Source organism: Labeo rohita, chromosome 19, assembly GCF_022985175.1.
Source record: "Labeo rohita strain BAU-BD-2019 chromosome 19, IGBB_LRoh.1.0, whole genome shotgun sequence".
NCBI classification, from domain to species: Eukaryota; Metazoa; Chordata; class Actinopteri; order Cypriniformes; family Cyprinidae; genus Labeo; species Labeo rohita.
In genome coordinates this window covers 24,761,564-24,781,478 of record NC_066887.1, presented here as the reverse complement: position 1 = coordinate 24,781,478, position 19,915 = coordinate 24,761,564, and the positions used below count along the sequence as shown (strand labels likewise).

Below are 19,915 nucleotides of genomic sequence, written 5' to 3'. Positions count from 1 at the left end.
CAATTTCCAAACATCATGTCATTCATCATGAAACTCGTGAGGTTGTAATAGCAATAGGCTAGTTAGATCTCAATTGAACTTCAATATCCAGTTTTAGCGTTGAAAGTCTATCGCAATAATGTAGACCCCCTATTTGTTCTGTCCTATTTGTTCTTCCCCGTAACGTTACCTGCGAAATACAAGCTGTTTCAGAATACGTACACACCTTTAAGCGTGTTGTTATTTTCGTCTACCAAAAATGTTTTATTGCTCCTTTATTTTAACCTTAACCGCACTTTGTTTAAAATAAGCAGTCCACTCCATATCTTATTAACGGCAGCGCTAAAATGCGGTGGCTAATAGAACGCTTGCGGATGGATACGTGAAGAGCGATAACAAAGCAACACAGCGCGATTTTGAAATAAGGCGAAAACGAGGTTTAAAAGTACCAAACGCCTAAAAATAAATCGATTAATAAACCCAGTGTTGACAAAGAAGCAAAAAGTCGGAAAATAAGCGACTACGCGACTCAACAGGTCGAGAACTCGTCTAGGCAATAGGGCGGGAGTGAGTAACATACGCAACAACAACCGGTACACCTTCCGTCTTCCTCCACAGCGGTCTCCATTTTAACTCCTCGCCCAGCCTGCACCTCACGTGTCCTGGACTGTCTTTCTCACATGACCCGTGTGTTTGTCCCCGTGATCAGCGCTTCCATCTCCCGTATTTCAAGTGTCGCTGAATATCGCATTTTAAAATCCGTTCGCCTTCATGGATATGCTCGATCAGAGCTTGGACACCTCGACGAGGTGAGAGCGCGTCCTTTATGTACGGCCATCCTCAAGGCCCCAGTCAACCATTTTCTGCTCTGTTTTTATAGGAGGGCAGTTAGCAATCATCTTTTAACTTTATTTTCTGACTTTTATTAAGTTTTGTGCATGCCATTATTATAGTAAGGTAAACATAAGATACGTGTAGCACGAAAAACAACAGATCGCAGGCGTTTTAACATCCTCGGTCGACATATTTATATCACTATTAGCTCGATTGCTAATTTGGTGATTTTTTTGTTTATCCTTGGTATTTGAAAATAGCACAACTCCAAGCCGGTGTTCATATTAATGTAACAGCAGTCTTCAGTGTTTATGTTTTCTGAAATATAAAAGACAGTTTAACGGATATTTTAAGTAGAAATGTCGTGTTTGGTGCTGTCGGAACAAAAGCTCTTCAGCAGTTTAATGCATTAAATTCCCTTCAACCTGCAACCAACCTCCATCGTTTCATCTAGAGGCTTTATAAGCATTCAGAGGCTTTTGTTTATTCAATCCCGTGGTGTTTATTTGGCTATATATATATTTATCTAAGTCAGAGAAGAGATTGTTATTGGTGTTTTTGAATTTTGCAGGCCACTTTAAAAACTGAACAGTTTTTAGTGATGAGAAGGGGGGCGTTCACCGTTTGTTCACCAAGTTAGGATAACAGATTTTGATGATCTAGGTCAATCTATATATAGAACATGTTTTTAAGTCGTTTTGAGTTTTTAATTGATTTTAAATTAGTTCAAACGCCTCTTTAATTAATTGCAACACGACCGAATGTAGTGGTTATGTCCGATTCGCAAACGAATCGTTCTTTGAGTCGGATCTTTTTAATGAATCGGTTCGCGATTCGCGAGCTGTGTTTGAATAAAAAGTATAAAAAGGGGTTTTAATAGCATTTTGAAAAAAGAAGTCGTCATTTTAAAATAATCTTATTAAAGTTTAAGACACGCAAAATTAGGTTTCAAAACAGAAACGCAAATTTTGTAGTTATTTATTATATATGCAAAGTATATGTGACCCTGGACCACAAAACCAGTCATAAGGGGCTGGCCAGTTTGTTGAAATTTTTAATTGAGTTTACTGAATAAGCTTTCCATTCATGTATGGTTTTTTAGGAGAGGACAATATTTGGTCAAAATACAACTATTTGAAAATCTGGAATCTGAGGGTGCAAAAAAATCACTTTAGTTGTCTAAATGAAGTTCTTAGAGATGCATATTACTAATCAAAAATTAAGTTTTGATGTATTTACAGTGGGAAATTTACAAAATATCTTTGTGGAACATGATTTTTAATATCCTAATGATTTTTTGCATAGAAGAAAAATTATTGTTGTATTGTTGGCTATTGCTACAAATATACCCGTACTACTTATGACTGGTTTTGTGGTCCAAAGTCACATATTCAGGGACTAAAGGACTGAAACATAACTGCAATAAACACTGTTATAGTAAACAGCATTATTATTTTTGAACCACTGTTTTGATTTAAACATTTAGCTGAAATTACCACCAAATTTCCATCACTAGAATGTGCTAAAAGCTTGTGATTTTGATCTGTATCTGTAGAGTTTCCTTTGAGTAGTTTCATAGGATGACCTGAAACATGTGCTTTTTCTCTTGCAGTCACGAGAAACAGGAAACTGAGGAGGTTGTTCAGCTGCAGGAGGGTAAGTAAAAACATGCAGCTCTAAGTGATGTGCATATATCAATATACCACTGTTTGCTTATGGTGCATTTCTCAGGAGAGGGGGTTGGGGCGGAGGAGCAGGCAGCGGTTACCATAGCGAGTGTCCAGCAAGCAGCAGCCTTTGGAGACCACAATGTTCAGTATCAGTTCCGGACAGAGAACACTGGTGGACAGGTCAGTGTGACCTTTGACCTTTCCAGGGTTCGAACTGCGGTCACTCTGTGATAAAACATGGCCTGGAGTACTGTGTGTCAGTAACGGCCCTTAGGAGAATGCTTTTATGTCTGGATAATGTCTCTTATGTCTGCAAATGATATTTTAGTATTGTTTATGTTATTGCGTTCTTATGCTGTTGCGTTTAGTATTATTTATCATTATAAAATAAAACTTGTTTTATTTTATTTTATCATTTGTATTATTTTGGTATTATATACATTACTAGTCAACCAGTTTACCATTACATTACCATTACCAGTTTTTTTTTTTTTAAAGAATTCTCTTTTGCGCACCAAGCCTGGATTTATTTGATCCAAAATACAAAATATTTTACTATTTAAAATAACAGCTTCCTATTTGAATATATTTTTAAATGTATTTTATTCCTGTTATCAAAGATACATTTTCAGCATCATTACTCAGTGTCTCCAGTGTCACATAATCCTTCAGAAATCATTCTAATATGCTGATTTGCTGTTCAAGAAACATTTTTTTTTATTATCAATATTTAAAACAGTTAGCTTTAAAGAAATGATTAAAAAAATAGCTTTAAAGTAATGATTAAAAGTGGTGATAAAGACATTTATAATGTCACAAAAGATTTCTGTTTCAGATAATTCTGCCCTTCTGAACTTTCTATTCATCAAAGAAATCTGAAAAAAACTCTTTTTAGCTGTTTTCAAATTAGTAATAATAATAAATGTTTTTTTGAGCAGCAAATCAGAATGATTTCTGAAGGATTATGTGACTGGAGTAATGATGCTCAAATTCAGCTTTGAAATCACAGGAATAAATGACTTTTTAAAATATATTCAAATACAAAGCAGTTATTTTAAATAGTAAAAATATTTCAAAATTTCACAGTTTTTGCTGTACTTTAGATCAAATAAATGCAGACTTGGTAAGCAGAAGAGACTTCTTTAAAAAACATAAAAATATTACTGTATAAACTTTTGACTGGTAGTGTATATAAGCATTATTTTACCTACTATCTGTATTACCTATATTATGTGTAATGGCCACTGTTTATTATAATTTGACTCCTGATAGATAAAATCTAGTTGAATCTTATTTTGCTGACTATCCTGTCTCACTCAGAAATGTCAAATTATTTACTTAAAGAAAATATACAGAACATTCTTACAAAGTTCACCTTTTTGTTCTGTCCTAATACAGGTGACATATCGCGTGGTCCAAGTAACAGAGGACCATTTAGAAGCAGCAGGAGATGGAGGAGCGGCAGTCAGTGTAGTGTCCGCAGCCACCTTTGCAGGCGCACAGCAAGCGGTAGCACAGGTGTGTATGAAACCCACTGGAAGGAAGCATGGAGAAAAGCAATAAATTAATGCGGTGTCAAATTTCCCTGCATGTGTCTTAATTTCTATATCTATCTCTCTGTAGGCTGTCATCCAGAACCCTTTCAGTAATGGAGGTAGTCCAGCGGGGGAAACAGTGGGGGGAGAGACACGCTTCGCCTACTTCCCAGCAGCAACTGTCAGTGACGGTACAGCTACAGCTGTCTCGGTGCAGGCCACGTCTGATCCAACCCTCACACAGGCTGGAGGTCAGTGTCACATGCCAAAGTCCAAAAACAGTGTTTGCCATTGACACTGGGCATGTTTACATGCACACCAAAATGCTGAGAACTACTAAAAAAAATTATTTCATTGAAATAACCTGTTTCCATGCAAATCAGTAACTTGGCAATGCATTTAGAAGAAATTGCATGCATGTTGTGATGGTAAATTTAAGGGTTAGTTCACCCAAAAATGAAAATTTGGTCATTAATTACTCACCCCCGTGTTGTTCCAAACTGTAAGACCTTTGTTCATCTTCAGAACGAAAATTGAGATTTTTGATAAAATCTGAGAACTTTCTGACCCTGCATAGACAGCAACGCAACTGATACGTTCAAGGCCTAGAAAGGTAGTAAGGACATTGTTAAAATAGTCCATGTGACATCAGTGGTTATTCAGCAATCTCTTCTGTGCGCATTCACGAGAGTATCACGGCACATGCGTGTGGTACTGCTTACGCAGGAGCCGGTGTTCCGACGTAGAACCAGGATATGCTGCGCCTTGTTTACAAGCAGAAGGTGCATGCTGTTCATGAAATAGTCATCGTAGACATGTCTGAAGAATTTAACAGAGAGGATAACTTGCAATTTTTTGCCCAGCCTTACCTATTTGAACTAGAATATGTAGACGATGAACTAAGAGAGACAAACGTTGATGTCACAATGTTGACTCCTGCATCAACAGCAGCACACGCATGTGTCGCAGGGTTTCTGCGGGTCTTAAAGTCGTAAAAAGTCTTAAATCGCTTTTCCGTGAATTAAGATTGTAAATCAGAGCAGCAAGTCTTAAATTCATATGATCATGGCATTAATTTTCGTGAGGGATTGTTTCCTCATATGTTTCATTTTATTTATTTATTTTTTTTACTTCTGAAGTAAAGTGAAAAAAAGAGGGAAAACTCAAACAAACTAAAAACTAGAGTTGAGCCGGATACTCGGCTGAAACGAGTATCCGGCACGGATAAAGCACTTTTGCCGAGTACGAGTATCATACGAGTAATACGAGTCAATATCTGTGCTCGGATTGAATAAAAATTCTCATTGGGTAGTTTACTGTGTCTGCGTTCTGTGATAGGCTAGTCACAGGGCCCCCTCCCCTACACACATACTAGAGATGCGCGGATGAGCTTAAACGTCACCGGAATCCGCAGCTCCAAATAAATGATCCGCCCGCCACCCACCCGCACCTGTATTTTTCTCTGATTTAGATAACCGCACCCGACCCGCACCCGATCGTCATTTACAATTATTCTAATTCTTAGTTTTGCATGATGATATGATGAATGTGATGAACACTTATAAGCTTAATCACTCGTGCTTTTAAGCCAAATCCACGCTAAAAAGAATAACGTTAACTGATATCTGGACGTGACGTATTGTTTTCGGTATAATGTACTGATTCAAATTAGTAATCAATAATAATTTTTATTTTAATACTCGGCGTGCCTCTCTTGACATGCTCTCGCGTATGAACAGGCAGCAAATGTGGTGCTGGCGCGGACGGCGCGGGCGCGGGCGCATCAGGCGCATCAGGTGCAATGATAAAACATATTTCAAAGGAAGCCGGCGCTAGGGTCCTTACCGTCTTTGCTGGGTGTTTTGAGCGAATATTTGCATTTATTCACATACGATTTAGTTACAAATGGTGGCCTGTCATGATTTTGGCTAATGCAGGACACTACTGAATGATGCGCATCAGAGGGGATTTAGAAGTGGGTGCGCAGAGCCGACTGATAAAGAAATGGGTATACGCGGGTTATACACACCACTGCATATTAACCTACTCGAGTATTTAAAACATATGTTAGAAAATACAGTTAATATTTGCGTCATTATTGATTTTTCTCATCCACCCGCGAACCACCCGCAAATAATCAGAATGCAATTTTTTATTACCCGACCCACCCGACCCGCGGATTGTCCGCAGCGCCCGCGGATATAACCGCCATCCGCGCATCACTAACACATACAGATTTATTGTGTTGCTGTGTCCCGCTCTGCTCACACACACACACAGAACACTGAGAAGAGAAGAGAACAGCGCGCTCTCTCTCTGTTCTCTCCCTCAGTCACTCAGGTTTGCGGGTTTTTTTCCGTTAACGTTTAGGGTTTCTTCAGCATCACTTTTGTTTTTTACTTTGGTTTGTTTGTAGTACTTACTTTTTAACCAGTAGAGTTTTGGTAAACGTGGGGTTTGTTCAGACGTGGTGCTTGGTAAAAGCAACTCGCGTCTCTGCCTGTCGGAGAATTTATTTTTCTTTTTTAAACCGTCAGCTGGCTCTGACCAGTTTTTTTACTTCACGCACTGAGTGTCTGACACTTTCTTTCTGTATTAAATAATGTACATAAATAAATGTAAATTTATTTATGTACATAAATAAATAAATAAATAAAAAAACCACACTGCTCAAGGTTAAAAAAAGAAAGTTATGTTGAAATGAAAACTCTTGTTCATTACATTTTACTTCGTAATTGCAACCGCATGTGTTGTATTCATTGTTGCAAAACTTATTCTGTATATAGTTCGTTTGTTATCATGATCAAAACCACTGATCTGAAGCTCAATGCTGATGCTGTCATGTAAATAGTTTTCTAATCAGCAATAAATATAACAATTTCTGATCAACCCATATCAATTGCATGCTTAAAATAACATACCGGTTAAAGCCCCGCCCATTTCAATACAACATGACCCACTTCCAGGTTAAATCCCACCCACTTCCGGGTTAGGCCCCGCCCACTCCGAGTACAGATACAGATACAGATAATTCATATGGTTAACAGATACAGATACAGATACAGATAATGCTGTACTCGCTCATCCCTACTAAAAACCAACAACTGCTTGACGCCGAATTGCTGCTAATTTGAAAGTGAAAGTAAAACTCGAACTATACTTAGAGAACATATTGCTGTATTGTTTTCCCTTCCATTTTTTTTTTTTTTTTTTTCCCCTTAAATTTTCTTTAGTTGGACTGTTCTTTAAAAAGTCTTAAATTTACCCTCATAAAACCTGCAGAAACCCTGTATCATGATACTCTTGCGAATGCACATCGAAGGCCAACATGGAAGAAAGGAAATGGTTGAATAAAGTTATTTTTGTTTTGTTAGTGTGTAAAAAAAAAAAAATATATTCTTGTAGCTTCATAACATTATGGTTGAACCACTGATGTCACATGGACTACTTTAACTATGTCCTTACTACCTTTCTGGGCCTTGAAGGTGGTACTTGCATGGCTGTCTATACAGGGTCAGAAAGCTCTCAGATATCATCAAAAAGTTGTGTTCCAAAAATGAACAAAGGTTTTACAGGTTTAGAAAGACATGAAGGTGAGAAATTAATGACAGAATTTTTATTTTGGGTTGAACTATACCTTTAAGCATTAAAACCCCACGATATTCCAAATTGTCAGTGGGAAACATGCACAGTTTTTATGACTGTATGTTTTATGACACATGTTGTCAGTTTAAGCATAATTGGTCACACTCAGTGTTAGTAAGTAATGTTGGTTCTAGTATGTCAGTGGCCCAAAAATGCAACACATCACATGAATGTGGTGTTTCTAGCATCTGGCATTGCATTTTAATGCACAACAAGATAATTATTGTGTAATAGCTGCTAAAATCATTAGTATGTTCATCTACTTTCTTGCACATACATATGTTGATAACAGATGCTGCAGGTGCAGGTTCATTCATATTGCGTTTTTCAAGCATTATTTTAACATTTTCTTTTTGTTTACCCTAGGTCAGTTTTACGTGATGATGAGTCCACCAGATGTTTTACAGACTGGAACACCACGGACCATCGCCCCTCGCACACACACTTACTCTACGTAAGTATGATCATGGGTTAACATTCCTCTCTTTTCCCAGTCTGCACAGCCCAGTCCTTTAAACCCAGTGCTTTGTACATAATGATTTGATCCCTTCACGTTCCCCTAAATTAATTTCAGATTTCAGAATAACAAAGGTGGAATTTCAATTCAAATTCTGATGAACTGTCCCACAAAACGCCTCAAATTGAGAGTGTGGAATTAATTTAAAAATGCAATGATTTTATATAAATATGCAAAGTATTGTCCAATCAGTTTAAGTGCAGTCAGAAAAACAACCGAAAAAATTTGTCCCACTTGCCTGCCATCCCCAGAGACCTTGGTGAACGTGAGACTCTTCAACACAGCAGATCAGACTGGTGAGGAAGAACTTTTACATCCTCACCCCCTTTCAGCTGCCAGCCTGTCCTTCTCTAGATACCGCCGCCATTGAGCAGCTGGGTTTTAAAGGAATAGTTCTCACCCTCAGGCCATCCAACAAGTAGATGAGTTTCTGAGATAATTAACGTTGTATGGCTTAGCTTACCAATAAATCCTCTGCAGCAAATGGGTGCCGTCAGAATGAGAGTCCAAACAGCTGATGATCCACAAGTAATGCGCACAGCTTCAGTCCATCACTTAACGTCTTGTGGATTATTGTGATGTTTTTATCAGATGAACTCATTCTGACGGCACCCATTTATTGCAGAGGATCCACTGAGCAATTGATGTAATGCAAAATTTCTTCAAATCTGTTCCAACAAATAAACCAAATCATATACACCTTGGATGGTCTGAAGGTGAGTACATTTTCAGCAAATGTTCTTTTTTTTAGATGAGCTATTCCTTTAATTCCATACTGTATAAATACTGTAGTTGTGTTTGTTGGTGTTTGAGTTTTCTTCATGTTCGGAAGACATCAGTTTGATCGGTTGTAGCCACTAAAAACCGAAATGAGGAAAAATCAAAGGGTTACATGTTTCTTTTAGGCTAATTACCTATTTGTCCAGATTTGAGCAAATCTTTGGGTAGAATCGAATTGACCTGACTAAAATATGTGACTCTATAATGAACTGTTGTTATATGAGTAAACAGGCTGGAGAAATGTTTGTCTTAAAATAAGCTTCAGCTGTGTTGTCTTACAGATTCATTTGGTGCTAGTTTAATAGTGCAGTAGAGCAAGCTAACACAAGTCTCCTCTTTTTCTTTTCTCTCTCTTACTTGCGCAGGAAGATTGATGGCCCCCGGGCACCTCGTGATGAGAGAAGGAGAGCGCAGCACAATGAAGGTGAACTAATGCATGTCTTAGAGCTCAGAATGTGTACAGTTTCAATGAAAGCAAGAACATCGGTACAAAGCAGTTACATGATCAATATCACAAATTTAACCGACGTAAAAAGTAATGATGAACTTTAAGCATTTCCTGAATATTTTTTATTCATGTTTTAGTAATTTCTGTTTAATTGCATTTTAGTCAATATGAAACTAGAAAACTAGGGGAAAATGTAAAACTGGAATTTTAGTCATCAGGATTTGATTGAATTATAGTGTGGAGTTACGAAAGAAATGGTTACACTGGTTACACATTAATAAAGACAAAGTTTTTAAAAAATATATAAATAACACACAGATAACTCATTCACAGTTAAAACCAGGAACATACATTAGGAAGAGAAAATGGGGTCAATTTGTATTTCATACTGACTTTTAATCATTTTGGACGGTTGCTAAATCGTTTTATTGTTGTTTCTGCAGTGGAAAGGAGAAGAAGAGACAAAATCAACAACTGGATTGTCACACTGTCTAAAATCATCCCAGACTGCAATATGGACAATACCAAAACAGGAGCAGTAAGTAACTTGCATAGTGCCAGATCTTTTCCTTTTGGATCTGTTGTACCTCTGTTCACTTCCTAATGTTAATGAACCGCTTTTTGTCATCTCTAGAGTAAAGGAGGCATCTTGTCTAAAGCCTGCGACTACATTAGAGAACTCCGACAGACTAACCAGAGGCTGCAGGAGAGCTACAAGGAGGTGGAGAGAATACAAGTGGACAATGAGCTACTAAGACAACAGGTATTTTTGTTGGTGACTTTAAATAAGTAGGATTTACAGTGGGGTCTCTAAGTCAGATTACTAGTTAAGATGCTTTTTTTTGCCTCAAATAAATTTTTTTAATTGCAGATAGCGTATATAATAAAAATGCTAGTTAAACTGAAAAATGTATTGGTATTTTGTTTGTCACCCTTTTTGCTTTAATGGCAGTAACACTGTAGCTGGCCCTATGACATTGGTTATATGGCTTATGTTTTTTTTTTTTTTTTTTTTTTTTTTTTTTAATTTGGTTTAATTTTTTCCCCAAATTCTGTATTTCCATTTGAATTTTTCTGGATTCCATTTTTAACAGTTGAATTAAGTGCTAATAATCAAAAAGGATGTTTAATTAGTTGTATTTATAAAACTATAAAATTATAACAATTTAAAACTTTATTAAAATGCATGTTATTTTCCCGCAAACTCCATTTCAGTTTTTGTTTTTTGGTCAAAAACAGTATTAATCAAATGATTGCTTACATATTTAATGTGTAATATTCTTAAAATGTAATCTTTTTTTGGCAATTACTTTAGTGCTACAGTATACACAGAAGGTATAAGAGGTTTACAGTTTCAATTAAAACATGGATGACAAATTGTGATAATGTCTGATATTCTTAAAAAATAGTGCCCTAAACTGTATAGTTATTGTTGTGCATTATTAGTGTTTATTACTTTGAGAAGTGCATTCTACCATACAGTATTCATATTTATGTCTGATGGCAGACAGTAAAAACCAATTTCTCCAACTTTTGTGACATTCCGCTTTGTGAAAATCACAGATCATGTTGCATCTTGTGCTTTGATGGAAGAAAGTAGATACTTAAATATAATGCTGAATCTTAAATAGCTTGTAGGACTCCAAAGTAACATTTGAGAGCAGTGGCATCAGTGCCACCAAGTTCTACAGATATGTAGATTATTAAAAATATAGATCAACTAATCATAAAACTACTATTGTTATGCATTAATAAATGCTGTTACTAATAATATTACATGTTCATTTCTTTTTATTTCATGTTTATACAAATTTGACAGTAAAGCACTAAGCTTGAGTTAGGAAGCGTACAGAATGTACTTTTATTAACAACAGTAATTTGCAAAATCTAATTTTTATATAGAAAATTGATATATTCTACTTTTGTTAAATGTACCATTATTCTTCTATAGTATTAAATGGAACTAACCAACTTCAGTGATTGTGTGATTTAGTTGCAAATTTAAGAAAAGTTTCTGTTTTTCAGGATACTATGTAGATTCTCTTACTTCATACACAAGAGTGTAAATCTGACAAAATATGATTTCTTGATGTTTTGATATTTTATAATAGTGATTTTATAATTTCAAAATACAAGACAAAGTAGAAATGAATAAGCCAATAAGTGCTTCTCTACTGCCATCTACTAGTTATAATGGTGATTTGATATATTTTTAAATTTTACATAAGCATTTGTTTACAACAGAGTATATTTTGGTCATCCCATTAAAAATAACATTCAAATCATTTTAGAGCTTTAAAGTGCTGGAAATAGTTGTGAAATGCTTGAAAGTCATTTAAAAGTATAAACCCTGAAGTGAATATTATTATTGTCTATAAAAGACAGATTATGTGAGGTTTATTAAATCCTAAAAGGCAGATTTATGAGATCTGTGGTTTTGCTGACCAAGCCCAATTGGCACATAGTAATATGTTTGAATGTCCATTATCCTGCAGATTGAAGACCTGAAGAATGACAATGCACTGCTCAGAGCTCAACTACAACAGCATGGCCTGGAAATCAGTGAAACTGCTTCACAGTGACAAAAAAAACAAAACAAAAAAACATTCTCACGAATAAACAGTCTCAAGTGGAGAAATAACCCCTCAATGACTCACTTGCTCACACCTCATCACAGACTTAAGATGTTCTGCAACTCAAGTAGGGTATGAATGCTTATTTGATACACAGACACACATCCTCCTGACAAGAGACTCTCTGACCGTTGTGAAAATAATATCTGCTGTACAAGCACATTTTGTTTTCTCCTTCACTCCTGCAAGAACTCAACAACCTGGACTCGGTCGATACGGAATAACCCTCTTCTTCCAGAAGTATCCTCCTTCAGTTTGAATCTTGGATTTGTGAACCAATTATATGCCTGCTCATGCCTAATGCTCATCTTTTCTGTTTCGTTTAAAACATATTGTGGATTTTATTTTTGCTACATCGTGCAAATGTTACTACTGTCTCTAACATGACAGGTCTTTTTTTTTTTTTTTTTTTTTTTTTTCGAGGGTTCTTCGGTATTGTATTTATTAGCTTTCAAGAAATTGCGCAGTAGCGGGTATACAGAACCTTTGCATTTGGCTGATGTTTTGAATTTGATTTTGTTTTTCTGTCCTGCAGTTTTTCCATATATCAGACTTTGTGAAATCCGTTCATCAGGCTGATCAGACGTGGCACATCAAGACTAATTTTCAGCATAAATTTGCTTAGAATGTAAAGTGCATAGAGTATGTTTTCATTTAAAATAGAGACCTATGATATCTAAAACTGCATTACCTATAAAATTTCAGTTTTCAGACTCCCATTATATTTAATGCACTGTGATTTTAGTGAAGGATGAACGAGTAGCTCAGGGTTTTGAGGTGCAGGAAAATAGCCGAGGCTCTGGAACTCCCCACTAACCTTGTAACCCTGCACTTTTTGCCCTTTGGCTTTAACATGCTAGATTCTAAACATGTACTGTATATATCATGTATTTCAACCAGTTGTTCTTACGTCATGAGTTAATTCAAAGAAATGTCCTTTATAAGCCCTAACTCATTTATCTACAGCAAATAAAATGGAAGATGCACAATAGAAAGAGATAGAAATGCTACTGCTAGTAGTGTTCTGACTTATTTTGGTTGTAGCTTATCTTCCATCTTATTTTGTAACAGTCTTAATTTAGGTTAAAACATTGATCAACAACATTTCAAACAAAAAAATCAGAGATGAGCTTTAAAATTGTTCAAATGCCATTTAATTAAGAGTATGAGCATCAATATCTGACGGGAATGGTTGAGTTATTGTTAATGAGCTATGCATAAGGAAACAGTTTAAAAGCAAACAGATTTATTTTCTTAAACCTTCTTAATAGTTTTAGTGTTTACCAGTTTAACTTCTAGGTTTTAAAGCCAGTAGACCTTAGTCAGGGTAGCGATATATTTCATTTTTGACAGAACTGCACTGTAAAAATTTTTTGATTCAACAATTTGAGTCAACTTAAAATAATTTGTTACCTGCTGCCTTTAAAATTTTAAGTTCTGTCAACTCAAAAAAGTTTAGTCACTTGAAAAGTGACAACTTATATATTTGAATTGATTCAACTTAAAATTTGCAGGCAGCTGGGTAACAAGCCCAGCTTTTAGGTTTAACAAACCAAATTTTTAGTTTAGTCAACTCAAGTATCTAAGTTGTAACATTTCAAGTTGACTAAACTTATTGGAGTTGCCTGAACTTAAAATTTTAAGGCAGCAGGGTAACAATTTTTTTTAAGTTGACTCAACAAATAGTTTTTTTGTTTTTTTCTACAGTGTGAGGATAGAAGTATAGTATGTTCAATAGATTGTACTATTCTTTAACAACATACCAGTTATTCAGCTGACAAAACTTCTGACAAAAACAGGTTTGAAAGTTGTAAAAAATACGTTAATATATGTCTATATAAGTCTTATGTCTCACAGCCTTGTTTTCGTTCATGTTCAATTCAGTATGGTGTCTAACCTGATTAAGGTCTACTCAGGCTTGTGTTTTTCCCTTCCTAGTCAGGCAGGCTTATTGCAAAGCTTGAATAATACAGCATAATGCTGGATTATAAAAAAAAAAATATTACTTTTGTCTGTTTATAGCACCCATTTTTCTTTCGCTTCTCTCTGGTTTTGTTTAAAAGCATCAGGTTTTAAAATTAACCCCAAGTTAAACCTCAAACAATCTGTGGTCAAAGCAAACCAAGTGTTGAACCAGTGAAACATCAAAATATTCTACATAGCAATACAGAGAGTGCACAGATAACCCTTAAACGCTCTGTCCTCTTCACAGTATTAATGCTGTACTTCATGCATGGACAAACACAGTCCTGGAGGGCTGGGGTTCCTAGTTTAGCTCCAACTTTGATCAAACACAGCTGAACAAGCTAATCAAGGTTTTTTGGATTTCTAGAAGACTAGTTTTATCAGGGTTGGAGCTTGGTCCCTCCAGGACTGAGTTTGCCCATGCCTGCTGTACTTGAATGACTGTTGATTTACAGAGTCCAGAACTGTAGTCTAATGCACTGCTGCTTTTAAATCAAAGTTTAGAAAGAGTATTTTTATTCATGTATGTCTGGTTGAATTGAGGAACCCTTAGCATGGCATTCTTACCACTGGTTTGATATCTATAAGCTATACAACGCAGTTGCTTTGTTTATACCTAATGACTGTTGATGTTTATGTATGTACTTATATAAAAGAGAAACCCAGAGTTACAATATGTAGTTTTTTTTTTCTTGGACAGAAACAAAAGTGCTGAAATAAATTTCAATGAACTCCTATGCATTTAAACATTTTCTTATCTGTTACCACTCCTGTACAGTTGCATGAAAAGACATGTATGTGTGTACATTGTGCCAGCCTTACTGTGTTTCACTGGTTCTCACTGCTAGATCTTCTAGAAGAAAACTAATCACCGATCACATAGGCAGATCTCTTACAGTTGCTCCATTTATTGTAATATTCTATGAAGTAATCTGCACTTAGAGATCATAACTGAACAGTGGAAAGTAAAAGAAAATAAAACTACATGCACCCTCTAGGCTTCCATGTAAAGCAGGGCACATTATTTTCTTCTGCTCGGGTGGGTTAAGTTTCATTTCCCAAGAAAGAGAAACCTAAAGTGGCATGTTTGTTTTAAAGCAGGGTTTGAGTCCACATCACTAAGTTTCGTTTCTAGATAATAGAAAATCTTCTGGACAGACCCCATGGTCTGTTTAAGGTGGGGGTTATGACTATATATAAGCATGAAAGTAGAAGCAACACAGACAGAAAACAAAAGGGAGAGACTGGGTAAGAATAATTGTTTTTATAGCAGATTTTTAATGAAAAATGCTTTGTAAATGATATCAAAATGAGTTCACTGTAGATTTAGTGAATACTGTGAAGTGGCTTTCTTAATCTAACATTAGCTTCATCAAATTATATATTTTTACATTAGTAAAATTAGGATACGATATTTGGAGCATAAGCTACTTTAAAAATAATGTAAATGACATTATTAAAAAGTGTTCCATCTGTATTTATTTCATTTTATATCATTCATTTTTATATTTACTGGATATTATATTTCATATTTAATGTTTAGGGGTGAGACAGTACACGTCCTATTTGTCCAGAAACTTTTCGTTACGGGTCTTTCGGTTCAACACCCAGTGTAGGCTACTGTGCAAATACAGCGTGATTTAACTGTATGTGTGGAACTTAATTTGAAACTTCAATTTTCTGTCTTCATTTTAACAAATAGATATCGATTCTTAAAACCCAAGATCAATCTTGGTGATGTGTGAAATGAAAGACATTACAGCAAGCCTCCCGTCTATTATTGCAAGAACCTTTTGTTTTGTTACTCCCAATAAGAAACAATGCCATTTTGATGCTCTTTAATGTGGTGATAGGCTATTTCTTTAAAACAAGAAATCTTGTAATTATCACATCACGTAGTATTACATTTACCTCAGACTAGCCATTTGTGTCTACATCTCTGATACAGATTTTTATTAGTAAGAAAAATCTAAGTATAACTGAAGACAGACCCAAAATATGTTTACTAAACCACACTGTAAAAAAGCTTTTTTATAGTGCATTGTTTAATTAAAAGTAGGGCTGTCAGTTGCTTAAAATTTTTAATCTAATTAATTACATTATATGTACATTTGGCTGTGAAAATACCCTCCAAAAGATTATTTAAAGCTATTTTTGTGTTAAATGAGAAAGTATTACATATACATTAAAAATTGTAGCTTTAGAAAGAAATATTTTATTTGATTCATCATAAAATCTATTAATAATTTATGTAATGAAAATCACTAGTAACCAAAACAGCTTTGTTACCAACAGTCTTTAAAGTACCTTCTTTTACAGATCGTTCCACAAAAGAAAGCAAGTCATTCAGGTTTGAAAAAATGATGACATAATTACAGTTTTTTTGGGTGAATTATCCCTAAAAAGTTTTTTCCCCCTTTTTATTTATTTTATTTTTATTTTTAATGAAATAATACAATAACTATCTAAATAAGACACTAAAGCTGCCAGCAGGTGGCGGTAAATGCCTTTATGAATCATTCATTCATTTGATTCATTCAAACGACTGATTCATTCAGGAATTCAGTAAACTGGCCTGTGAATCATTTAATTCACCCGATTTGTTTAAAATGTGGATTCATTCAGAAACTAAATGCGGCTGTGTTGCTCAAAGATGCACAGCAATTGTGCTGTGGCTTTAGGTAATGACCATGACAGACAAAAACAGACAATAATGTGTTTAAAATACACCACACTATTAACTTCTTATTGACTGAAGTGTTGTATAAAATCACATTTGCACTTGTGCACTTGTGCTGTGAGTTGAGTAATTTTTTAAAATCTAATTGATTGCATGATGTGTCGATTAATAATCTAATTAATCGCAAATTACATTTGGTTGTGAAAATTACCCCCCCCCCCCACCCAAAAAAAGAATATTTAAAGCTATTTTTGTGTTAAATGAGAATGTATACATTACAAATAGTAGCTTTAGAAAGAAATATTTTATTTGATTCATCATAAAATTTATTAATCATTTATGTAAAAATCAATGCTAACCAAAACAGATTTGTTAACAACAGTCTTCAAAATACCTTCTTTAACAGTACGTTCCACAAAAGAAAGCAAGTCATTCAGGTTTGAGTAAATGATGACATAATGAAATTTTTTTGGGTGAATTATCCATAAAAAGTTTTTCCCCCCTTTTTTGTTTATTTTATTTTATTTTATTTTATTTTATTTTTATTTTAAATGAAATAATACAATAATACTCTAAATAAGAAACTAAAGCTGCCAGCAGGTGGCGGTAAATGTCTTTATGAATCATTCATTCATTTGATTCGTTCAAACGGCTGATTCATTCAGGAATTCAGTAAACGGCTCACTTTATGAATGGGCCTGTGAATCATTTTTGATTCTAAAAACCCTTTTTTATTTACTTTAAACATGAAATAATTCATTCAGAAACTAAACGCAACTGTGTTGCTCAGAGATGCACAACAATTCTGCTGTGGCTTTAAGTAATATTTTTGATGGCAAAACTAAAATGAGAAAAAAAAGACAATAATGTGTTTAAAATAGAACACACTATTACCTTTTATTGACTGAACTGTTGTATAAAATCACATTTGCACTTGTGGTATTCGGACATAAGCAGCACTTGTGTGATATTGCACTCTCAGCTCGTGTGATATCACTGATCATATGACAAAAAATCATACAGGAGCATTTTTGCCCCAATATCTTCAATTTTAGGGCATAACTGAATTTATGGAGTTGTTGCTCTGCATCATATGTCATCAGTCAACTGTATAAAATGTAAGATGATGTACAGGCCTGGGGGCGGGGCCAGTGCATTAACTGCATTAAAATATTTTATTTGCCTTATTTTTTCATAACTAATTGATTAATTAATGTGTTAAACTGACAGCTCTAATAAAAAGAAAGGAATTTAGCTGCTTTATGTTTAGTAGCATATTCCCCTGAAAACTCACCGAACAGTGACTTAAAGACCGAGGAACGGCCTACTGAACCTTTACACCCCTAGTGAATCAGTTTTTCCCAGGTCCAACAAGATACAGATCTCATTTATGTTTTTTTCTTTTCCAGTTTTGTGACTTCACAACAAATATCACTGTTGACCTACAATTAGCTGCAATGACTTCCCGAAAACACAGGCAGTTCTGTTTGGAGCCAATGGGAAATAAACCTGTACACGATCTTCCTGGAATTGGTCGTGCACTGGGCGGCCGACTGCAGAGCAGCGGTATTACGCATGCACGGGACATCGAGGGCCGTTTCCTGGTCTACAACCAGAACCAGGAAAAGTTTGGAACCTGGCTTAAAGACACCTGTGGGGCAAATGCCAAGCAGCAAAGGGACTGTTACAACGGTCTGAGAGAATGGACAAGAAATAATTTGTAAAGAGAAGGGATTGGTTTCATCTAAATCAGCTGTAATGATATTCATCTAGATTTCTGTTCCAATTTTGAACATACCACCTAATTCTGAAACTTATTTCAAATTTTGGTTGAATGGCAAATAATCACTTTTCAATCCTGGGAAACTTTAGAAACTATGTTTAAATATTATTTATACATGTCTATTTATAGTCTTTAAAGTGTTTTTTTTTAGTGTTTGCATGAATTATTTTTTTATATGACTACACACTTAATTTTCTTTGTGACCCATAAATAAAATATAAAAAAATGTTTCACGAAATGATCTTGACTTGTTTTTCATACTAATTTTCTTGTGACCCAAAATAATAAAAAAAATGTTTCACTTGATCTTTAGTCTTTCACCTTCTCTCTGGTCACTGAGAATTTAATTAGCATCTGTCAAACATCATCCTGTAATATAGAAATTAGAAATGGCTTTTGTTCTTGTCCAGGACAAGAAAATACACCTTTTAAGATCACAGGGAAAAGCCTCAGGTTACAACTGTAACCCATTAGGAGTGACTAGTTTCTGTGGCACATGTGCAAACATGACAATTCTATCGGCCGACGACAGACTATGAGTAAGAGGGCATCTGCAATGTACGTCATCAAATTCTTTGAGGGAGACGTGCAGACCCAAAGCATGGCAATGAGATTTTATATAAAATATAAAATACTAACAATAACTATAAACTATAAAATGTAATAGGGCCTCATGAATAAAGTTTTATTTTTCTAGAAATTCTGTGTTTTATTTATCATTTATTTATTTATTTTGTCAAATAGAGTAGTAATCAAACAACGGCTTGCATTTCAAGACTAATTTACAGTATAAAATTTGCTTAGATTAAATTTGCTTGTAAATGAAAGTTCATAGAGTATGTTTTCATTTCAAATGGAGACCTATGATATCTAAAACTGCATTACCTATAAAATGTAAGTTTTCAGAGTCCTTTTGATTTCATTTTTGACAGGAATTAAAAGGGCTGAGGATAGAAATACAGTGCATTTAAAAGATTGTACAGTTCCTTAACAGCATAGCAATGGCTCACCTGACAAATCCATAAAACAGGTTTGAAAGTTGTGAAAACTGTGATCTATAGGACCAATACAAAATGCATGTTATTTTTTTAGTACTGACCTGAATAAAATATTTCACCTATAAGACGTTTACATGTAGTTAACGTGAGAAAATTGTTGAATTTTAAAAAATTACAGTTTAAAAGTGTACATACAATTGATTCTTAATACTGTGTTGTTACCTGAATGATCCACAGCTGTGTTTTCATGAGACCCACGTTTGTCCTGAAAAGTTAAACAGCCCACTGTTCTTCAAAAAAATCCTTCAGGTACCACAAATTCTTTGGATTTTTCAGCATTTTTGTGTATTTGAACCCTTTCCAACAGTGTATGATTTTGAGATCTATCTTTTCACACTATGGACAACTAAGGGGGTTCATATGCAACTATTACAGAAGGTACAAACCG

General features: G+C 35.0%; 1 protein-coding gene across 2 annotated transcripts; it reads left to right on the top strand.

Annotated features, from left to right (window-relative positions):
- Nucleotides 1-240: 240 nt before the first annotated feature.
- On the top strand, nt 241-14,083 carry usf2 (upstream transcription factor 2, c-fos interacting). 2 transcript variants are annotated; one of them, XM_051135988.1, is made up of 11 exons: nt 241-788; nt 2,426-2,469; nt 2,545-2,663; nt 3,882-4,001; nt 4,107-4,269; nt 8,030-8,117; nt 8,432-8,476; nt 9,326-9,384; nt 9,852-9,946; nt 10,043-10,171; nt 11,904-14,083. In XM_051135988.1, the coding sequence occupies exons 1-11, from the start codon at nt 751-753 to the stop codon at nt 11,988-11,990; spliced, it is 987 nt and encodes a 328-aa protein (XP_050991945.1). In that variant the 5' UTR covers nt 241-750; the 3' UTR covers nt 11,991-14,083. The 2 variants fall into 2 exon arrangements, with proteins under 2 accessions (XP_050991945.1, XP_050991946.1); XM_051135989.1 differs by lacking the exon at nt 8,432-8,476 and having other exon boundaries at nt 243-788.
- Nucleotides 14,084-19,915: the final 5,832 nt, after the last annotated feature.